This window comes from Prionailurus viverrinus, chromosome A1 (assembly GCF_022837055.1).
Source record: "Prionailurus viverrinus isolate Anna chromosome A1, UM_Priviv_1.0, whole genome shotgun sequence".
Lineage (NCBI taxonomy): Eukaryota > Metazoa > Chordata > Mammalia > Carnivora > Felidae > Prionailurus > Prionailurus viverrinus.
Window position 1 is genome coordinate 98,115,633 of NC_062561.1, and position 23,494 is coordinate 98,139,126.

Genomic DNA, 23,494 nt, shown 5'->3' on the forward strand with positions numbered 1-23,494 from the left:
AGTAATGTCACATAGACCTCAGTTACGGAGGGCTCACCTAGTACTTCAGTAAGCATGGGCTGCTTACAAAATTGTATTGAAAAAGATGAAAGAGAAAGAGCCAGGAAATGTTGACACAGTTTTAAAAATATATTGGTATCTTTATCTTTTTTTTATTTATTTTTTTATATTGGTATCTTTAAAATGAGATGCATATTAATATATAAAATGAGCAGAGAGACTACTGGCTTGAGAACCAGCATTAGAATTCAGGTTTTCTAACTCTGCGTCATTCTAGCTTGTGTTTGATTTAGTGTAAGATACATCACATATTTGGTCAAAACCTATTAAATGTAGGAATTGAAGCAGACCACCTCAGAGTTCTCTTCCAGTTCTCGGTTTTGGTAATATTGCCCTTTATGTATACCTTTTTGACATCTTTAAAAGCATTTTACTGATCTTGTTGACTCTTAAACTGAGTATAGGCCGTCACGTTGTTAACAGGAGTTTGTACAAAGACTAAAACCTTTAGTACATGAAAACAGAAATACTTATCCAATTTGACATTTTGTTAATAGATCATTTTTGTTTTAGGACATCTGAGTTCTTCTTCCATATATCCTGTGTGCAGTGCTCCTTATTTATTGGCAACTTCGTGCTCGGATGAGAAAGTAAGATTCTGGAGATGCAGAGTAACAGATGGAGAATCTGCCACATTGAAGAATGGAAAAATGGATCTTGTATACATTTGGGAAGAATGGCCGTTACTTATTGAGGATGGACTTCATAGCAATAGTAGTATAACCATCCCTGGTAGGCCTGTAGAAGTTAGCTGTGCACATACAAATCGGTTAGCAGTAGCCTATAAGCAGGCTGCATCTAATAGTAGGTCTTCTCAGGACTTTTTGATGCATGTAAGCATTTTTGAATGTGAGTCTACAGGAGGTTCCTGTTGGGTCCTTGAACAGACAATTCATTTAGACGAATTAAATACAGTGTTAGATTCTGGCATTAGTATTGATAGCAACTTAGTGGCTTACAATAAGCAAGAGGTGTATTTCTCCAGTAAAGAGAGTATCACTTCCAACACAAAGCATTTAGTTCACTTAGATTGGATGTCCAGAGAGGATGGTTCTCATATCCTCACTGTAGGAATTGGGTCAAAACTTTTTATGTATGGACCCCTGGCTGGCAAGGTACAAGAACAGGCTGGTAAGGAAAGCCTCGCGTTTCCTCTCTGGGAAAGCACTAAAGCTGTGCCTCTTTCTAAATTTGTGCTATTAAGAAGTATGGATTTGGTTTCTTCAGTAGAAGGCTCTCCGCCTTTTCCTGTTTCTTTGTCATGGGTCCGGGATGGCATCCTGGTGGTAGGCATGGACTGTGAAATGCATGTATATTCCCAGTGGCAGCCATCTTCTAAACAAGAACCCGTTGTCACAGAGTCCTACAATGGGAGCACTCCATCTATAATAAGTTTAATAAAACAGAGTAACTCATCAAGTTCTGGATTGCATCCTCCAAAGAAAACTCTGACTCGATCCATGACCAGTCTTGCACAGAAAATCTGTGGAAAGAGAACTGCCTTTGATCCTTCTGTGGACACAGAAGATTCAGGTCTTTTTGAAGCAGCTCATGTTCTTTCCCCAACTTTACCTCAGTACCATCCTTTGCAGCTTTTAGAACTCATGGACCTTGGCAAAGTTCGGAGAGCAAAGGCCATCTTGTCGCACCTTGTCAAGTGCATTGCTGGAGAGGTTGTGGCTCTGAATGAAGCCGAATCCAACCACGAGCGCCGCCTTAGATCTCTCACCATCAGTGCTAGTGGAAGCACTACCAGAGATCCCCAGGCTTTCAACAAAAGTGAAAATACAGATTATACAGAAATAGATTCTGTCCCTCCGCTTCCTTTATATGCCTTACTTGCAGCAGATGACGATAGCTGTTATGCGTCTTTAGAGAAATCTAGTAATCAAAGTACTTTAAACAACTCAAACCAGTTGTCAAAAGAAAGTTATGATGAGCTTTTTCAGATTCCAACTTTAATGACTGATAATCACGTGATAGAGACAGATGAAGAAAACACAAAGCCCAGGGTTATCGACCTTTCACAATACAGTCCAACTTACTTTGGTCCTGAGCATGCTCAGGTTCTCTCTGGCCACTTACTTCATTCTAGTTTACCAGGACTCAGCCGGATGGAGCAGATGTCTTTGATGGCCTTAGCAGACACAATCGCAACTACCAGCACTGATATCGGAGAAAGCAGAGACAGAAGCCAAGGTAAAACTAAACTAGGTATGGGAGTGGCAGAACAGCTGGTCACCGTTCTACTTACTTATGCAGAAAATAATCTTAAGTAATTTTTACAAAAATTATGCCCATGACGGTTTTTAAAATCATTATTACTATACCTTCATGATAGTTTTAACTTTAATACTATTTTTCCATAAATCATAGTACTTTGAGAGAGTATGCAGAGAGTCACTATGCCAGTCATTTTTACCTGATGTCTGCTTAATAATGTTAAAGATCCGATTGAATCCTTTTGAGTTTGGCAAAAGTTAACCTTCTTATTAAATAATCACTTTAGGGGCACCTGGGTGGCTCAGTCGGTTAAGTGGCCGACTTCAGCTCAGGTCACGATCTCACGGTCCGTGAGTTCAAGCCCCGCGTCGGGCTCTGGGCTGATGGCTCGGAGCCTGGAGCCTGCTTCTGATTCTGTGTCTCCCTCTCTCTCTGCCCCTCCCCCATTCATGCTCTGTCTCTCTTTGTCTCAAAAATAAATAAATAAATAAATAAATAAATAAATAATCACTTTAAATACCTGAAAGTAAAAGGTGCTTTCTGCTTTTTCTCCTGTTGTAATCACTGTTAATTTTTTTTTTCTTTTGTTTTAAGTTTAAAAGAGAGTTTGCATGCATGTAGAGAGGTTGAGGGGCAGAGAGAGAAGAGAGAGAGAGAGAATGAGTCCCAGGCATGTTCATGCTATCATTGTGGAGCCTGATGCAGGGCTCAATCCCACAGACCTTGAGATCCTGACCTGGGCAGAAACCCATAAATTGGATACTTAACCGAGTGAGCCAGCCAGTGCCCCTGTTAATGGGTTTTTAAAATATTGAGGTTCTTTAAAATTAGCAGTAATGTATACTCCTGCTTAGCATAACAAAAATAAGTATAATAAAATTAGGTCTTTTCCTCACCCAGGGAGCATTTTTTCTTCTTAATCTGAGTTATAAAAAAAAAAAATTGGAAGGTAGAATTCACATCAGATCTCAGTAAGATTCGAAATTAACAAGTCTGGCCTTGTGCATAGGTCAGTAGGATGCACCCCTTGAACTGTGTTTGAAAGGAAAATATGTAACTATTTTTTCCTGTGTTAGCAGTTGATTATTGGGATGGGTCTATGGCTTGAATCAACATGGAATTGCAGAGTGAAGGTTAAACTATTTTAAAATTTAGTTACATTTTAATTTAAACAAGATCAGATGGGAGGAGGTTGAGTTATGAAAAATATCGCTAACCCCGAGTCAATTCATTCTCTTTAATATTTTTCAAAATATTTAACTATACTACTTTGGTCTGTGATGTTTGTTTGTGTAGACAAAGGAAATATTAGATAATAATTAGACCGGTAACTTTTGTTGGTTTCAGAATGTTTTGTTCCTGTATTTGGTGCTGTGACATATGCCACATGCCAGAATTATTAACATTTACTTGGAGTTTGCTCATGAAATGGTTTTCTTATAAATACAAAAAAGTAAATACTTTGTTATTGTTTTTGTTGTTCATAGGTGGAGAAACTCTCGATGAATGTGGGTTAAAATTTCTTTTAGCTGTTCGACTTCATACGTTCCTTACAACTTCCCTTCCAGCTTACCGAGCTCAGCTCCTTCACCAAGGTGATTTCGGTAGTAATCTATTAAAAGGAAAGAGAGTAAAAGTAGAGAGGCTTGAGAACATTTTGCCCAGATATGACAATGACAAATTTGACACATTTTAAGTGTCCTTAACTTACTTGTAAAAATATTTATTTCCATTTAATTTTCTTTGCTTAAAATACTGGAATTTTTTTGGTAGATGGAAAGACTTAATGAAGAAATGGGTATTGGGCAGTTAGATAATCTGTGTTACATTTTCAAATGCGTCATACATTTAAGACCAATTAATACTGTTTTATTCTCTTCAACTTGTTTAGATTTTTTTCTTTGCTCTATTTAACATTTATCAAAGTTGAGTTTTCTACCCAAAATTTGAGTAACATTTTTGTTCCAGAAATAATAGTTTTTACTTGTCTTACGTAAAGAGTATAGAACATAGGAAGGGAAAATTCACTCACCCCAAAACTACTGTTAATATTAATGTGTATTTCAGATGTTAGTTTATTAACCTTTCAGATACTCTCATATACCTTAGGCCTTAAATTAACAGAAATATTTGACTTAAGTTTAAGGTAACTTAAAACAGGGTATTTCTTGGCTTACTGCCCTGGAAGTTCAGAGGTGCAGCTGGGTTCCAGCATTATTGGAGCTACAGGGTTAAACAGTGTTATTGGGACAGAGGTTAGCCTCTTCTTATTGATGTCTGTCTGTCTGTCTCTTGCTTTCTCTTTTCCTTTCTTTCTGTCTTTCTGCTCCCTCCTTCCCTTCATTTTGTATTTAGCTTTGGAAAAGTACTAAAATTCTAAGTCTAATCGTTTAATTATTTGTGAAATATTATTGAACTTAGTTGAGAGATAATAGACATCTAAAAACAGTTCAGAATAGCAGTCCATTTACTGCATAGGTGTTTTTCTTTTTTTTAATTTCTATATTTCTTTCCAAGGAAAGAAAGTATAGTGGGCATTTCAGATTCCTTGGCATTTGCTATCAGATTAAAATTTTGAGTCCATATATGTTCAAAGCCACATCTTATAATTAAGCATGTACTTCACCCAGAAATACCAAAGAAAATGAACTCTGTGAAGAGACCAAATGGAAGCTGAACCATAAGCCCCAAATGTAGGGGCCAGTAGGTTAAGAGAATTGCTGATGTAAATGATACTGTGTACATAAAAAAGTGTCTGACTAATGTGGTGATAAGGGGTAATAATAGTTATTATTCTAAATGCCTTAACTCTGATATTTTAAATGCTTTAAGATTCTATTCTAAATGCTTAAACTCTGGTATTTTAATCCTCACAACAATGTAATAAGGTAGTGCTGTGATTATTCACATTTTATAAATGAGGCAGTTGAACAATCAGGAGTCGAAGTAATTTGTCCACAGTTACATAGTTAGGGATGGATCTGGGTTTATTGTATCATCTGATTCCAGAGTCTACCCTGTTAAGTTCTTTTCAGGGAGGTGTCCTATCTACTTGATGCTGTTTTAATTCCATGGTATTCAATCCACAAAACAAACATTGACCAAAGGAAAGTGAGAATCAGCTGTGAATAACAGTCATTCCATCATAGAACACTACGTTAAGTGTTTCTCATTTTCTAAGGAAAGATCATGGGTAATAGCTAGAGAGCAAAAATAATCAGAAAAGTAGCATTTTCCATAAAACATTTTTTCTTACCTTTTTTTAAAAATAGGTGTTTTAATCATAGAAAATGTGTGCTTATTATAGAAAATAGTGAAGTGATAGAGTTGTTAGGAGAAACAACGAAAGAAAAAACCTATTTCCTAAACTCTTAATTGTGCTTCTGTGAGTCCCATAAAGAGTTGAGACTTCCTTATGACAGATATGGCACACGCATTTCTGATCATCATTATATAAACATGTTTATATTTCCCATGAACATTATTTTTTGACATTTATTCAGGCCTGTCTACTAGTCATTTTGCCTGGGCTTTTCACTCGGTAGCAGAGGAGGAACTGCTGAGCATGCTGCCGGCCATGCAGAAAGATGATCCCACCTGGTCGGAACTGAGAGCCATGGGCGTGGGGTGGTGGGTCCGGAACACCCGCACCTTACGCAAGTGCATAGAAAAGGTAAATTGTATTTTATTGTGGTAGAAAAATGAAGTAATTAATGTATTTTAGGTGTTGCTTTAAAGAACATTCCTTACTCCCTTTCTTGTTTCTATTTTTTAAGTGAATCAGTAAAATGCCTTGAAATAGCCATGATATTTCAAAATATTTCATTAATACAGGATTTTAATGTTTATATTCTAATTCTTCCATTGTAGTTGATACATTTACTTAGTATGTGTCTGATTTTTACAAAATGATGTATATACATCTTGGAAAAGTAAAATAGTACTGAGGAGCTTGTACTGAAGAGCATCGTCCATGTGTTCCCACCTCTCTGTGTCTTTGGAGGCCACCACCCTGAATTACTTTTGAAATTATAAAAAATGCACGCGTTCAAGTGTAAAATATGTGTATATGTGTGCGTATGTATACATAAACATCCATGCATTCATGCACATATTTTCTTAATTCATTGGTCATTGAAATAATGTGTGTCAGTGTGGTATGTGAGAGAAGTTATTTTGTTTGTTTAAAAATTATTTCCGTGAAATTTTGACCAACATTTTCTAATTATAGGTAGCTAAAGCAGCCTTTTATAGAAAGAATGATCCTTTAGATGCTGCCATTTTTTACCTTGCAATGAGAAAGAAAGCTGTGATTTGGGGCTTATATAGGTAGGTAAGAAAACTGCTTCAAAATGGAAAACTTTTCGTAAGGAACAAGTGTATGAAATAAAGTCAAGATTTGTTGTTCTTGTTAATTGTGATTCATATACATTCTTAGTTATTTTTGTGTTTAGGGAGAGATTCATAGGAAAGAAGCCCAAGTGTTTTCCAGAATAGAAAAATCTTGATGACATCACTTTAGGTTTTAGGTTTATCAGTCCAGGAAGCCATTTTCTTATTTATTGTAAGAACTTCTCATGGCACTTCTTTGGAACAAAGAACTAAACCAAAGACTTGTCTCTGTAGTGGGGAAGAAGACGAATTGGTGGAATCTGGAACAGACATCTACCCTCTGCCCTATTACAGATTCATGGACCAGGCTATCCCTCCAAACTACCCTCCTCCTGTGCGCCCCGACCCCACTCTTGAGCAAGGATCACTTGGAATTTTCTCTTTTACTTATTCTCAGCAAGACTTGATAAACATGATTACTAAAAATAGTTCATCATTTATTTCACACTCTGTTCCAGCTGAATCTATATGAATACAACTTTGAGGGGAAGATCATGGGCACCAGTCAGTTTTCTCAGAGACTAGATCTTTTAGGATTGTTTTGAATCAGGATAAATAAATTCCTTAGGTTTTGATCACCAGTAATCCTCCAGTGGGCAGGCAGATGTATAGTAATCCATACATGGGCAAGTGTTTCCTTTGAGTCTTAACTTGTAAATGGCTGACTTTATAAAATTGGTTCTGACTGTGGAAACATTGTGTTTCAAAATTTTCATACATTTTTTTTCTTTATAGATCCCAAAAAGACACCAAGATGACACAGTTTTTTGGACACAATTTTGAGGATGAGAGATGGCGTAAAGCAGCTTTAAAGAATGCCTTTTCTTTGTTAGGCAAACAAAGATTTGAACATTCTGCAGCATTTTTTCTTTTAGCTGGTTGCCTCAGAGATGCAATTGAGGTAATGATGAAACTTTTTTAATAAAAGCATTGTTGGGGCGCCTGGATGGCTCAGTTGGTTGGGCGTCTGACTTTGGCTTGGGTCATGATTTCGCAGTTTGTGTGTTGGGACGTGATTTCGCACGTCGGGCTCTGTGCTGACAGCTCAGAGCCTGGAGCCTGCTTCAGATTCTGTGTCTCCCTCTCTCTCTGCCCCTTCCCTGCTTGCGCTCTGTCTCTCTCTCTCTCTCCCAAAAGTAAATAAACATGAAAAGAAGCATTGTCAGCCTTTTAAGCTTTTTATGTAGGCTTAAATTTTTATTTTTTAATTTGATTTAAGAATAGCAGAAATTGCATAAGGCTAATAAATACATAGTAATATTTAATAGTGACTTTTAAAAATCCTATCATCTAGGGGTGCCTGGGTGGCTCAGTTGGTTAAGTGTCTGACTTCGGCTCAGGTCACGATCTCACAGTTCGAGCCCCACCTCAGGCTCTGTGCTGACAGCTCAGAGCCTGGAGCCTGTTTCCAGTTCTGTGTCTCCCTTCTTTCTCTGCCCTTCCCCTGCTCACACTCTGTCTCCCTCTCTCTCAAGAATAAATATTTTTAAAAATTTCAGATACTAACAGTGCCTTTTTTTTCATCTAGTTATTAGTGAGTCAGTCGATTTTATTTTAAAATGAAAGATGCTTCTGCTTACTGATAACCAGTATTTCTCTTTTTGAAGGTATGTCTTGAGAAACTGAATGACATTCAGTTGGCTCTTGTAATAGCAAGACTCTATGAGTCTGAATTTGATACATCTGCAACATATAAATCTATTTTACGTAAAAAAGTTTTGGGAATTGATTCTCCTGTCAGTGAACTCAACTCATTGAACATAAGTATGCATTATGATCCTTTTCTTCGGAGTATGGCATATTGGATTTTGGAAGATTATAGTGGTGCTCTGGAAACATTAATAAAGCAACCAGTCAGAGAGGATGATGGTAAGCTACATTTCTAAGATGTTAATAATACAGTTGTTTTAGTATTTGCTGGGTGCAGAACACACTGTTGGGTGCTAAGGGTAATACAAAGCAAGTTGAAAACATGGTCTAAGACTTTTAAGATTTAGTTGGGGACACAGAGTTATGTATATACAGTTTTTTGGTTTTTTTTTTTAGGAAAATCCTTTTTTTCAGAAAAATCCTTTGAAAACCAAGAACTTTGGATTTTCTGTTTTTATAAAATCAGTGTATTCGACATAAATATTATCAATATTTGAATATAAATTTTGAGGAAAGTAGTGATAGAAAATCCATTTTTCTCAGGTGCAAGTTTGTGTGTTTGTTAATTAGTTTTATAATTTTTATAATAAAAATACATTCTTTAAAGAAAGTTGATTGGGGCGCCTGGGTGGCGCAGTCGGTTAAGCGTCCGACTTCAGCCAGGTCACGATCTCGCGGTCCGTGAGTTCGAGCCCCGCGTCGGGCTCTGGGCTGATGGCTCAGAGCCTGGAGGCTGTTTCCGATTCTGTGTCTCCCTCTCTCTCTGCCCCTCCCCCGTTCATGCTCTGTCTCTCTCTGTCCCAAAAATAAATAAACGTTGAAAAAAAAAATTAAAAAAAAAAAAAAAAAGAAAGTTGACAAGTGATAGGATTAGTTTTTTATGAGATGAGTGAGGTAGAGAATTTTTTATAATTTACCTTTTTTTAAGATCTCCTTTTGTTTTAGCAATCCCTTTTGCTTAACCTTTTCTAGAGGTTAGTATAAAATGGAATCTTTGTATGAAATCATATAAAAATGATGGGATATGCTTTTCAAATATTTTTCCATAGGTAGAATTGAATTATTTGTAATAGCTGGTATCCTTGGTGTCAGTCATATCACTTGAAGTACTAATTGGAAAAGATTTTAGTTGATAGGTTTTTACATGGCATCATTTAATGAGGAATATCATGAGTCTTACTGTGAGAGAATTGTGAGAAAGCCATGTTCAGTTGTTGAAATGTCCTGGCCATCTGAGCTAAAGATTTCCAAACTGACTTGTCTGTAATGAAGGGGGAAAAGAAAAGGCCTTTGCCGGTCACTTTTTTATACCTACACATATTCATGTCAAAAGTGTATTTTGATTTGGGATTAATACATGATCACATACTTTTAGAGTCAAATTCTCTATTCTAGAAGAAAATTTTAAAACGTAAGAGTGGCTTGGACTGGAATAATAAGAGCGGAGGCTCAGAAAAATGGTGGGATTTGGAATATAATTTTCAGGTAAACTAGGATTGGATGTGAAGGGAGTAAGAGTCAAGGATAACTCCTGGATTTTTAGCTTGAGGTAAATGGTATGAGGAAAACCAGGAGCAGGTTTGGGGGAGTGTTGTTTTAGATAGAGAAGCCCTCTCTGATAAGCTGACCTTTGAACAGAGACCTGAGTGAGTTATCTAGTAGCTGTCTGGATAAAGAGTGGTTTAGGCTAAGAGCACACTAGATAAAGAGACCTTGAGGAAAGAGTATGTGCATGTAAATGGAAATGTAATGTAGGCCTTTGGATATAGCAGTCTAGATGTACAGGATGAAGTTGGGCTTGAAATAGATGTGCAAGTTACCAATGTCTAGATGATATTTGAAGCCTTGGCACTGTATGAGTTCACTCAGCGAGTGTAGACAGAAAAGAAGCCAAGCACTGAACTGTAGGATACTCTTAACATCCTCAAGTAGAGAAGATGAGGAAGATTTAGCACAGCAGACTGGGAAGGGATGTTGAGGGAAGTAGGAGAGTAAGAACTATGGGTGTGTAAGTGGATGTTCAAATAATCTTAAATTATTACCTGAAGAGGCGGAAATCAGTATAACCTCTGTTCTCCTTTTATGTTAAAACACTTTCATGACAAACATGTTCTTGTCTGTTCAATGCCATGTGTGAGTGTGATCTCTTAGTAAAATTCTGTTCAAAAGACCAGGTGGGTAAAGGTGCCATAGAGAAAAAGACTGCAGTACAACTCTTGAATTTTTCTTAGCTGATAAACTTAATTTACTTTCAGATCAAGTCATGATGTCAGCCTGTAATCCTGCAGTTTTTAATTTCTACAATTATCTAAGAACGCATCCTCTGCTGCTGAGACGTCATTTTGGATCATCTGATGTATTGTCTACACACATGAGTTTAACGGGAAAAAGTGGACTGGCAGGAACAATCAACTTAAGTGAAAGAAGATTATTTTTTACTACTGCCAGTGCTCATTTAAAAGCTGGCTGTCCTATGTTAGCTTTGGAAGTATTATCAAAGATGCCAAAAGTCATCAAGAAAACAAAACCTTTTTGTAGAACATCGAGTTTTCTGGATACTAGTAAAGACTATTCTCCTTCTTCTCCAGTGAACTTGGATGCAAGGGAAGATAAGTCTTCTGCTGTTGATTGGTCACAGTCAGTGATGAATGGTTTTGGATCTTCTTCAGAGGGTTCCTCAGAGAAGCAGTCAAACTCCACTCTTTCTTTTGACTGGAGCCAACCAAGCGTTGTATTTCAGGATGACTCTTTAGAATTAAAATGGGACAGTGATAACGATGAAGAAAATGACGATCTCCCTATCTCAATGAAAGAACTGAAACCTTTACAGAGAAAAACGGTGAAAAAAGTAGATGAAACAAGTTCTAATTATACAGACACTCTCAGCACACTAGATGAAAATGATATTTTGAGTCCATCAGAAGACATAATTGCAGTTCAGTTAAAATTTAGAGCATGTTTAAAGATTCTCACTGTAGAACTTCGTACTTTATCTACTGGCTATGAAATAGATGGTGGAAAATTGCGTTACCAACTCTACCACTGGCTTGAAAGAGAGGTAATAGCTCTTCAGAGGACCTGTGACTATTGTTCAGATGGAGAAGAATTACAGTCTGCCCTGGACGAAAATGGAGATGGATTTGGATTAAATGAAGATTCTGAAGATTTGCTTCAGCAAACAAAAGTGAAACAACTGAGAGAAAATTTTCGGGAAAAAAGACAGTGGCTTTTGAAATATCAGTCACTCTTGAGGATGTTTCTGAGTTACTGCATACTTCATGGGTCCCACGGAGGGGGTCTTGCATCTGTGAGAATGGAGTTGATTTTGCTTTTACAAGAATCTCAGCAGGTATGTAAGTTACACAGTGGCCAGTTGAAATAGTACACACATGAGAAATGGTTTTTGATACTGCTCTTTTGGTTTTTAAGTACTAAAGTTGTTGATTTTCTTCATTATGGTTGCTTTAAGGAATACCGTTTTGTGTTAGGAGTTTGTAGCGTAGTGTGTGTATAATGGTTTCAGGATCATTCTCCGTCAAGCCCTGTGATCTGCTGCATTCATACTCTGCATTCTTACGTGAGTGCCTTGTGAGGTGATGAACTTCTCCTTAGGATAAAAGGGTATTGTCCCCTCATTTTCCTCTATAATTGGTGGAATGTTGACCTCCTCAGGTCCTAATTCTGTAATCTGTTATGCTTTTAATTTTGAATTATTTTGAAGTTTTTCCAAGAGACTTCTGAAATAGTAAAGTAGTGAATTACCACTTTAAATAGTTGATTAACCTTGTTTTTCCCATTGTTTTTAAGGAAACATCAGAACCCATATTTCCTAGCCCTCTGTCAGAGCAAACCTCGGTACCCCTCCTCTTTGCTTGTACTGCCAGTGCCAAAACAGTAGTTGCCAATCCATTACTGCACCTTAGTAACCTCACACATGATATTCTGCATGCCATAATAAACTTTGATTCACCACCCCATCCTGACATCCAGAGCAATAAGGTAAGTATGCTTGGTTCATTCTTTTAACTGACCTGTATATTATGATAAAACCGAAAGCTAAGTGTTAAGAAACACTTATTAGAAGCAATTTTAAACATCAGACTATACATAGGGATTGTCACATTAATAAGTTTATATTTTTTGATCAAAGAGAACTTAGGGTTGTAGGCCAGGCTGACCTCACTTGTATTCTCATACCCAATAGGGTACTTCAATTTTAAATTTAGTTATTTAGTGTTATTTAGCCACTTTATTAAGATAAGAGTAAGGGGTGTGTATGCAGATACATGAGTAATTATTTTAGCATTACAATTAGGGGAGAAGCTGATTGATTTTTAGAAATAGGAACTAAGTATTATGGTATAAAATTAAAGTTTTCCTTTATTAATATTAAAACATGTATTTTAAGGATATGTGATTCTTAAATTGACTCCAAACTTACTGAATCAGTACACATGGTTATCTAGTCAAGCACATCATCTTTTCATCATCACCACTGTACTTTATGTACAGTTAATATCACATTCCATGTTTCATCTTTACTCTCCAAGCATACTGAAATCCTTTAAAGTATGACCAAGTTTGGACTCCTTTTCTCTTTTTCTCTTAATAGTCTGTCGTCTGGTTCTCGCCCACCTCTCAGGCTGCGATATCATACCAGTTCAATATTCTGCTTGCCTGAATATTGCCTACACCCTTACCCTCTTTGATAACCTTAACCCTTGTAATTTAATTTTGCCGCTTTTCCTGTCTTCCTCTAGTATAAATGCCCGCATGGTATATGATACAGTAAGGAATGTAATTTTGTTGAGATTTTGCTCATTTTAGCTAAACTGTATCACATACTTAATTTTAATAATGAGCATACACTTGGTATATCAGTTAGCTTTTGCTGCTTAAGAGCCACCCTGAAACATTAGTAACTTCAAATGGCCATCATTTATTTTGCTCATGATTCATTAGGTTGGCTCCTCAGTTCTAATTTGGGCCAGGTGGACTGACTGATGTCTGGATATTTTCATTTGTCTTCCATCAGCTGGTACGTTGGCTGGATTCTGGATTAGGATGGCCTTATTTGCATTTTGGGTGGTTGGCACACTATTTCCAGGGATGACAGGAGAATCTGGATCATATGGGTCTCATCCACTATGAACCAAGCCTAATGTATTGGTCTAGGTTCTCTAGAAAAACAGAACAAATAGGACTTGTGTATGTATATGTACAGAGCAGTTGCCTTACAAAACTATGGGAGCTGAGAGGTCCTAAGATTGGCTGTCATCAAGGTGGAGGAGACCCAGGACCTATTGTGTAGTTCAAGTCTGGGTCCAGAGACCTGACAACCAGAAAAGCCAGTAGTAGTATAAGGTACAGTGTGAGAGCCAGTAGGCGTGAGACCCAAGAGGAGCAAGTGTTTAAAGGCAGGACAACACCAGTGTTCCAGCTCAGTACAGCCAGGCAGAAGTTCCCTTATATTCAGCTTTATTCTGTTTAGGTCTTCACCTGATTGGGTGAGGCCCGCCCACATTAGGGAGGGCAGTCTGCTTTACTGAGTCTGCCACTTCTACCCATGTTAATTTCATCCCACATCACGCTTACAGACATAACCCAGAATGTCTCCCCAAATGTATGGGTACCCCATGGTCCAGTTAAGTTGATGCATAAAATTAACCATCCCACCTAGATTATTTTACATAGTGGTTGCAGGGTTTAAAGAGCAGCAATAGGAGAATTTGCAAGGCCTTTTGAGGACTAGGTTCAGAACTCATATAATGCTTTGCCTTCTTGGTCAAAGCAAGTCACAAGGCCAGCCCAGGTTCAGTAAGTAGAGAAATAGACTCCACTTTTTGATTGGAGAAACTTAAAAATATTTTGATCATTTTTGCAATTTCCCATATGTGGGTTTTGTTGTCTTCTTTTAATATGATGATATCCTTGATTGTTGGTTTTAATCTGTGACTCTCCCATTTTTATCTGTATCCAAGACTGTCCTACTTCATAACTAGATCAAGAACCTGGTCTCTTTTTTTAAATTTAAATCCAGGTTAGTTGATGTATAGTGTAATAATGGTTTCATGAGTCGAATTTAGTGACTGATCACTTACATACAATACCCACTGCTCATCACAAATGCCCTCCTTAATGTCCATCACGCATCTAGTGCATCCCCACTCTCCTCCATTCCAGCAACCCTCCATTTGAAGAACTTAGTCTTTTAATAGTCTAATCTAGTTTGCTTTCTGACCTGGATTATGCTTGTCAGATCTACTTCTTTTACTGCTTGTCATGCCATGTTTAGAGCCTTCTCTTCCTCAGTACAAATGTTTGCCCTTCAGTTGCTGTCTTTGATACCTTCTTCTTTCCCTAAATAATTTCCCTCTCTTTAGGTTCCTTGCTTTCTCTAGTAGCTAGAATATGTGGTAGCATATTCTTCAGTGACCTATCCATAGGTAAACTGTTATTTACCAGACTGAGCTTCTACATATTTTGTTTGAAGAAGGTTGAGTCTTGAAGGGCTTTCTTTTTCTTTTTTTATTTATTTTATTTTTTTTATGTTTGTTTATTTTTCAGAGAGACAGAGCATGAGTAGGGGAGGGGCAGAGAGAGAGGGAGACACAGAATCTGAAGCAGGCTCCAGGCTCTGAGCTGCCAGCACACAGCACAACATGGGGCTTTGAACTCTTGAACTGAGAGATCATGACCTGAGCCAAAGTTGGATGATTAACCAACTGAGCCACCCTGGTGCCCCAAAGGGTTTTCTTTTAATACATGGCTGATGCACTACTGAATAGCTAATGTCTTTTCCCATTTGCTCTTAAAATAGAAATTAGGTAGCCTGTGTGTGTTTTATGTTATCTGCCCACAGCCTTAGTCTTTTTAATTTGTCTGTAGTGAGACCTGTATAGGCATAAATGAATGTTAAGGAAAAAAAGGAAGTAGTTCATAAGGACAGAATAGTTTTTTCCACTTTTTTATAATGCTTATTATAGTTGGTCTTGAAACAAGTTTGATTTTTTAAAAGTTATACTTAAAGTAATTTTGTGGTTTTTTTCCAGGTATATGTAATGCATACTTTAGCAGCCTCACTTTCTGCTTGTATTTATCAGTGCCTTTGTGGTAGTCATAACTACAGGTAAATATCTTTGTGAAATTGAGGAATGCTTATAGTAACTGATGACATTTCAGAATTTATATGCTCTAGATTTAGAAAAACTGTTTATGACAGTGTTTTAAATAGCACAGAAAGCATTTGAACTGAAGAGTACTTTTTTCCCCAGCTTTGAAATTTTGGTGTATGTCTTTCTGGTAAATGAATGCCAAGTAGACCCTTGTCAGTATAACTCATTTAACTAACTTAGGAGTCATAGTATGCACTGAGATAAGTTCTCCTTTCTTAAGATCATTCTAGTTAAAAACATACATGTGAGCTGATAAGTGATATATATAGCATGACATTGTACTTGAGGCATGAGTATAATGGTATAGTTACATTGTTATTATATGCAATTATATATAACTACATACTGTTACGTGTAATGTATGATATCATACAATTATAGTATATATGATGTAAGATAGTAAAAGGCTCAGGGAGCCCAAAGGAGGGAGTAAGTGACTTGGAATTGAGAAAAATTTCACAGAAGAATGATGTTGGGGCACCTGGGTGGCTTAGTTGGTTAAGCAACCAACTCTTGATTTCAGCTCAGGTCTCATGATTCATGGGATCGAGCCCCGTGTCAGGCTCTGTGCTGACACCATGGAACCTGCTTGGGATTCTCTCTCTCTGTCTCTCTGCCCCTCCCCCACTCACACACTCTCTCTCAAATAAACTTCAAAAAAGAGTGATGTTGGCACAAAAACAGACACTCAGATCAATGGAACACAATAGAGAACCCAGAAGTGGACCCACAAATGTATGGCCAACTAATCTTTGACAAAGCAGGAAAGAATATCCAATGGAATAAAGACAGTCTCTTTAGCAAGCGGTGCTGGGAAAACTAGACAACGACATGCAGAAGAATGAACCTGGACCACTTTCTTACACCATACACAAAAACAAACTCAAAATGGGTGAAAGACCTAAATGTTAGACAGGAAGCCATCAAAATCCTCGAGGAGAAAGCAGGCAAAAACCTCTTTGACCTTGGCCGCAGCAACTTCTTACTCAACACGTCTCCGGTGGCAAGGGAAACAAAAGCAAACATGAACTCTTGGGACCTCATCCAAATAAAAAACTTCTGTACAGTGAAGGCAACAATCAGAAAAACTAAAAGGCAATGATGGAATAGGAGAGGATATTTGCAAACAACATATCAGATAAAGGGTTAGTATCCAAAATCTGTAAAGAACTTGTCAAACTCAAAACCCAAAAAACAAATAACCCAGTGAAGAAATGGGCAAAAGACATGAATAGACACTTGTACAAAGAAGACTTACAGGTGGCCAACTGACACATGAAAAAATGCTCCACATCACTCATCATCAGGGAAATACAGATCAAAACGACAATGAGATACCACCTGACACCTGTCAGGATGGCTAACATTAACAACTCAGGCAACAACAGATGTTGACAAGGATGCCGAGAGAGAGAATCTCTTCTGCACTGCTGGTGGGAATTTAAACTGGTGCAGCCAGTCTGGAAAACAGTATGGAAGTTTCTCAGAAAATTAAAACTAGAACTACCCTACGACCCAGCAATTGCACTACTAGGTATTTATCCAAGGCAGCAGGTATGCTGTTTCGAAGGGACACATGCACCGCAATGGTTATAGCAGCACTATCCACAATAGCCAAAGTAGGGAAAGAGCCCACATATCCATCGATGGATGAATGGATAAAGAAGATGTGGTATATATATATATATATACAATAGAGTGTTACTCAGTGATCAAAAAGAATGAAATCTTGCCATTTGCAACTATGTGAATGGCACTAGAGGGTATTATGTCAAACGATATTAGAGAAAGACAAATAAGACTTCACTCATATGAGGACTTTAAGATACAAAACACATGAACATAAGGGAAAGGAAGCAAAAATAATATAAAAACAGGGAGGGGACAAAACATAAGATGCTTAAATATGGAGAACAAACAGAGGGTTATTGGAGGGGTTGTGGAAGGGGGGGGATGGGCTAAGTGGGTAAGGGGCATTAAGGAATCTACTCCTGAAATCATTGTTGCACCATATGCTAACTAACTTGGATGTAAATTTAAAAAGAAATTAAATAAAAATGAAAAATAAAAATAAAATGAAAAAAATGTGGTGTTTATGATTTTTCTCTTTATAGCCTAAGTTTCACTCTAATTTAGCTAGACTTTTAAAACACACTGTTTGACACTTAGGTATCTTTCCTTAGTGCTTTGAAATTCTCTTTCTTTTTTTTTTTTTTGATTTTTATTTAAATTCCAGTTAGTTAACAAACAGTGTAATATTAGTTTCAGGTGTACAATATAGTGATTCAGCACTTCTGTACATCATCTGGTATTCATCCTGCCAAGTGCACTCCTTAATCCCCATTACCTATTACCTATTACCATCCCTTCCCCCACTCTAGTAAGCATCACTTCCTTCCCTGTGGTTACGAGTTTGTTTCTTGGTTTGCATCTTCTTTTTCTCCTATGATCCTTTGTTTTGTTTCATTTCTTTAAATATTTTGTCTTTTCTTTGTTCCTTATTAGACAGGTATTGGAACATAGAGGTTTCTTTTATTTTTGTTTTAGCTTTCATTTTATTCATTTTTCCTTCATTTCAGGAGAAATCCTAGCTTCGTTTTCCAGACACTAACTCATTCTTCAGCAATGTCCTTTTATTTAGCCTATCTGAGTTTGTGTTTTAGAAATTCTGTTTTTCATTTTTAAGATCTCCTTGTTGATTTTAATAGCCACTTTTATTTTTATAACTTACAGTCTTTATTTCTTAATTGTTTTAACCTCTCTGAGTATAAAGCACATTCTGTACTGTTCTGGTATATCTGCTTCCTTAGGTGCAGGTCATTCACAGAGTTTGTTGTTTCTTACATGATGTTACTCTTCCTTTGTGTTGATTTTTGATTGTTTTATGTGCTTGAGTTCTCTCATGAGAGTCTAAACTTACTACTCTGCTTATGTATTCTCAAGATAGCTTCAACTTGATATCTTTGGCCTTCGTCCTCCAAGAGTTCATTTTCTTGTCATTGAGTGTGGCTTTAGTTTCATCAGTATATGTTTAATTTTTTTTTTAATGTTGATTTTTGAGAGAGGGAGAGACAGAGCATGAGTGGGGGAGGGGCAGAGAGAGAGGGAGACAGAATCTGAAGCAGGCTCCAGGCTCTGAGCTGGCAGCACAGAGCCCAATGTGGGGCTCAAACTCAAAAACCTTGAGATTATGACCTGAGCCAAAGTCAGATGCTTAACCAACTGAGCCACCCAGGCGCCCCTCTGTTTACTTAGTTTTAAGCTTAAAGTGCCATTTACTTGGAGAAACTTACCTTGACTTCCCAAATTGTGTGCCATGCTACTCTGTTTTGCATTTATAGCCCTGTATGCATAGATTTTGTCTTTAAAAGCAATATAATAAAATGATTTGTGTCTGATACCTCCACCAGACTGTAAATTTCATGGAGACAGAAACCACATTTTTAATTATATCCCTGGTACCTGGTGCATATACCTGATGTAACCTATCCTGATGTAGGGCTGACTAGCCATTAAATATCACACTGAACCTACACTGACTTTCTTTTCAACTAGATAATCTTGTTTTGAAATTTGATTGAATAGTTGGTAGTTTGTGGTCAATAGGAATTTAGTTTTCTCATTTGTATGTATTCTGTGTCTTTCACTAAATACTTAAAACATCACATGTGTTTTAATTTAGAAAATTTGCACGTTTACACTCAAAGGATACTTGGTTTTAACATAACACTAGACTATAGATAACAGTACTTAGATCAGTAATAACAGTATAACTAATAAATTTATATTTAAGATACCCTAGAAGTTAGATCTAAAATATGGAAATAATCCATATGAAATTCATTTTAGATCATTGTATGTTATGTTTACTGTTTTATTATATTGTTATTGTAAATTATTCTTATTTAAATGTTTTCTCCCCGTAGTTCATTTCAAACAAATCAGTTTACTGGAATGATGTATCAGACAGTATTGCTTCCCCATCGACATTCTTTGAAAACAGGAAGCTTAGACGAAGCAGTAACTCCTAATACAGCACCAGCACAATGGCCAGGTACAAATAATTTGTATATATATATTTTTATATGTAAATAAAATATATATATAAATATACATATATGAGTTTTTTCTCAGCCTTATTGAATTAGATGAGGAAAAAGTACATTTGGCATAGTTTTGCTGTATGTTAATAACTGTTAACATAACAGTTAACATTGTTAGAATTGATACCACTTGAGTATTTCCCATTTGTTATAAGTTATGTAGTTACTTAACATTGGTATTTCCTTAGTCATTTTACTAAGATAACTCAAATGTTTTGTTATCACTTTTTATACTTTTGTTATAATAGATCATTTGTCATGGCAATTAAATTTTGTCTTTCAGATTTATAGATCTTCATCATTTCTCTAAGTTGAACAGATATCTCAGTGTTTGTGCATTAACTGTAATAACCTCTACTAGTCTGTGAATCTACAGAAGAAAAACTTTTAATTCTGATGTAATAAAGTTTTTTATAGTTTTTTTTTTTTTTAATTTATTGTCATTAGTAGCTATGTTTGTTGTTTGTCCTAGGCATAACTTCCCTGATTCGACTTTTGAATTCTTCTGGCGAGGAAGCCCAGTCAGGGCTTACAGTTTTACTCTGTGAGATTCTCACAGCAGTGTATCTTAGTCTCTTCATCCATGGCCTGGCGACACATTCTAGTAATGAACTATTTCGGATTGTGGCCCATCCTCTAAATGAAAAAATGTGGTCTGCTGTGTTTGGTGGAGGTGCGCATGTTCCCAGCAAAGAACAGACACACTCAAAACCTTTACCTGGTTAGTTTTTCATCAGTTTCATTTATTTATTTATTTATTTTTAAGACTGGAACTTTATTTATTCATCTGAATGATAACTTTGTCAAGCGTAATGACGTTTTAACTTATTCACACAAAATTCTTATTACAGACCATTTTCTTAAAGCATGAACAAATAGTTTTATGGTGAAAACGCAGTATGAAGTTTCTGGTGCAGTTTCCAAACTTTACGATACTCATGCACCAGTGATTAGAACTGTCTAATGTAATTTTCTTAAATCTTTTACTATTGAAATTATCATTTGTTTTGAAATATACTGTAACTGTGGTCTTTGTTCTATCCCAAATACAGATTCTCTCTTCTTTCTTTGGCAGGAAGGCACTTTGCTATGCCTAGCCCCCACCAGGTAGTGGTATTCTCCATGGAATGTGTGGGCTTTACCAAAGCTCTTTCAGCCATCAGTTCTCATAGCCCTCCCAGTCTTGCAGGCAAGATACTAGCTTTAGAAATAGGCTTTTACAGTTCAGCTTGCTTTGTGTTTTTTTGAAGGGGTTGGGGTACCTTGGGCCCATTTTATTTTGTTTTGCACTTAACAGTAGAAAATTAAGAAATTTCCTTTATTTAATCAAGCCATTTTTTTGATTTAAAACAATGATTAGCCTTTTAGAAACCACAATCTGCTCTTAAATTGTTTTGATGTTATCTATTCCTTACACTCTTAACATAATTTTAAATGTGTAGAAATAAATGTCAGTGCTAATCATGGTAAATCAGACTATGGCTTGAAATGACTGGAAAACATTTCAAATTGGCTGCTTTATGTTTTGCATACTATGATTCTGGCCATTAGGGGATTGGATTTCTAAGTGTTCATAATACCAGGAAAAGTAAATATTTTAAACAACTGTATTCCTGTTTCTAAACTTTCTAATAGTAAAACTCTATATATTGCATCTTGACCTGAAAAGAATCTTCATAATGCTTTCTACCTTTCTGTTAAGTTTCCTTTTTGTAATTTATTAGCCTGTGTGTGTTAATCTTAGTTTTCAAATTTTAACAAATATTTTAATTTTTATAACCTGTTTTCTAATTTTTAAAGACTAATTTCTCATGCTTTATTTTTTATATGGACAAAAAAAAAGAAAAAGACTTAACTTCTCATGAAACTTGCCTGGGAATATATATACTTCAGATATCTGAATTCAGTTAAAGAAAAACCTTCAAAGTCTAAGAGGGGGGTATAAGATAGAGCTCTACTGAGATAAGCATTAAGCAAAAATGGTTCACTAATTCAGAACTAATTTAATGTGTTCTAAGAGAAAATTACTTAAAACTTTGATCTTATTAATGTGAAATGTTAAAAAGGAATAAATTCTAGCTATGGAATGTCCAAATACCTGTAAAAAATTAAAAATATTCTTACCAGTCACTATGTCTCAATTCTGACCAGTTCTTCTGAGCACAGATGTGTAAAGAACCTTACTCAAAGTCTAATAAGTTCATTGTTTAACCAGGTTTAGTTTTTCGTGTATATAAATACCATTACTTAAATTATCTTAGAGGTACCATCATAAACTGTATTTCACCAGTCACTGAAGTAAGTAAGTAAATAAGTAGGTAAGGTGACCAAAATTATCTGCATCTGTATATTTAATCCCTTGGATTAGGACTTGGTAGCCAAATAACACAGAATACTTAAAATATGTAGTTCACTTAGTAGTAGGGCTGGATATAGCCTTATCCAGATTATGTGATGCTCATCTGTCTTTGGGAACCTAGAAACTCTTCTAAACCAATCATTGATGTAGCTTAGTACTAGAAGAGGTATTTAAAAGTCACCATTTGTTTTCCTTCTTCTGGTCTAAATTCTAACTTTAATTTTCTTTGCACTAATGGTGTCATGAACTAAATTCTATTTCTCTGTACAAGTCTTTTATATACTTAATGTACTAATTCTTTTAGCGACAGAGTTTAAAACTATGACTAAGTTTTGTAATGTGAGAACATGGTAGATGACTTCTATTAGAGTTTAGCTTGGCAGGTCAGAATTCTTAACAAAAATGTTATGTAATAAATCAGTAATTTATTTTTTAATCAAATTTAATTTTGCAAATTCCACATCATATGTTAAAGATTCATTTTTTTGTAATTAAAACTAGTGTAGATGTATGTTCATGGAGTTTGGAATTTTTTTGTTATGGTTAATTTTTAAAGTAGACAATCAGGTAAGCAATAGCAAATTTCAAAAAATGATTTTTTTATGCTAACAGTTAGAAATCCATACTTTTGCTTTTTATTGCATATTATAAAGCAAAACTATTTTATTTGAAGAATTTTTATTGTATTTTGTAGTAATATTTGCAGTTGTGAGAAATGTGAATTTTTACCTTGATAAAATTTTAGTAATGATTTTTTATGTCTCCAAATTGAGGCATGAAATAAAAAATGAGTATTTTATTTGTAAGCCTGTTTTTTTTTTTACTATGAGACTGCTAATGATGTTTTAGACATTTTAAAGTGTGTTTTTGCCTTTTGATTATTTATGTTAAATACAGATCAGAAAATCCAGATGTTTTACTTTTTCCCCCTCCAACTTGTATCAAAATAAAAGTTTTGTATTCAGTATTTAGTGATTGATTATACATGTCATTGCTATCCTTCCTTTAGCAAAATATACAAAATAGCAGCATTTCTTGACCAGAAAAGGTAAGACTTGGGCATTTTAAAATAGAAAACAGCTATTTAAAATATAGGTGAATATGCCAAATCCTTTTAATTGACTGTTTAAAAGTAGTACCATGGGACAGTTACCTCTAGATTTTTTATTATATAACCCTAGTGACAAAACATGCTTAACTAAGTCCTGCTTGGTTATGCTTAACAACAATGTGTGTACTTACTTATTTAAAATACATGTACTCTTTTGGGGCGCCTGGGTGGCTCAGTCAGTTGAGTGTCCGACTTCGGCTCAGGTCATGATCTCACAGTTAATGGGTTCGAGCCCCGCATCAGGCTCTGTGCTGACCACTTGCTCAGAGCCTGGAGCCTGCTTCAGATTCTGTGTCTCCTACTCTCTCTGCCCCTCCCCCATTCACGCTTTGTCTCACTCTGTTTCTCAAAAAAAAATAAATGTAAAAAAAAATTTTTTAAATAAAATACATGTACTCTTTTTGATCCAGATATTAAACAA

The 23,494-nt window shown here is 36.0% G+C and overlaps 1 protein-coding gene across 4 annotated transcripts in view; it reads left to right on the forward strand.

Annotated features, from left to right (window-relative positions):
• Positions 1 to 23,494, forward strand: part of DMXL1 (Dmx like 1) — a 137,288-nt gene that overhangs the window by 61,359 nt on the left and 52,435 nt on the right. For 2 of the 4 annotated variants that reach the window (XM_047858920.1, XM_047858924.1), the window contains exons 18-29: positions 574 to 2,259; positions 3,771 to 3,878; positions 5,787 to 5,956; positions 6,515 to 6,612; positions 7,411 to 7,576; positions 8,283 to 8,544; positions 10,581 to 11,674; positions 12,133 to 12,324; positions 15,378 to 15,454; positions 19,427 to 19,554; positions 20,076 to 20,324; positions 20,679 to 20,792. In XM_047858920.1, coding sequence (XP_047714876.1) covers positions 574 to 2,259; positions 3,771 to 3,878; positions 5,787 to 5,956; positions 6,515 to 6,612; positions 7,411 to 7,576; positions 8,283 to 8,544; positions 10,581 to 11,674; positions 12,133 to 12,324; positions 15,378 to 15,454; positions 19,427 to 19,554; positions 20,076 to 20,324; positions 20,679 to 20,792 — 4,344 coding nt within the window. The remainder of the gene's footprint in view (positions 1 to 573; positions 2,260 to 3,770; positions 3,879 to 5,786; positions 5,957 to 6,514; positions 6,613 to 7,410; positions 7,577 to 8,282; positions 8,545 to 10,580; positions 11,675 to 12,132; positions 12,325 to 15,377; positions 15,455 to 19,426; positions 19,555 to 20,075; positions 20,325 to 20,678; positions 20,793 to 23,494) is intronic. The other 2 variants (XM_047858932.1, XM_047858942.1) reach the window with 1 other exon arrangement.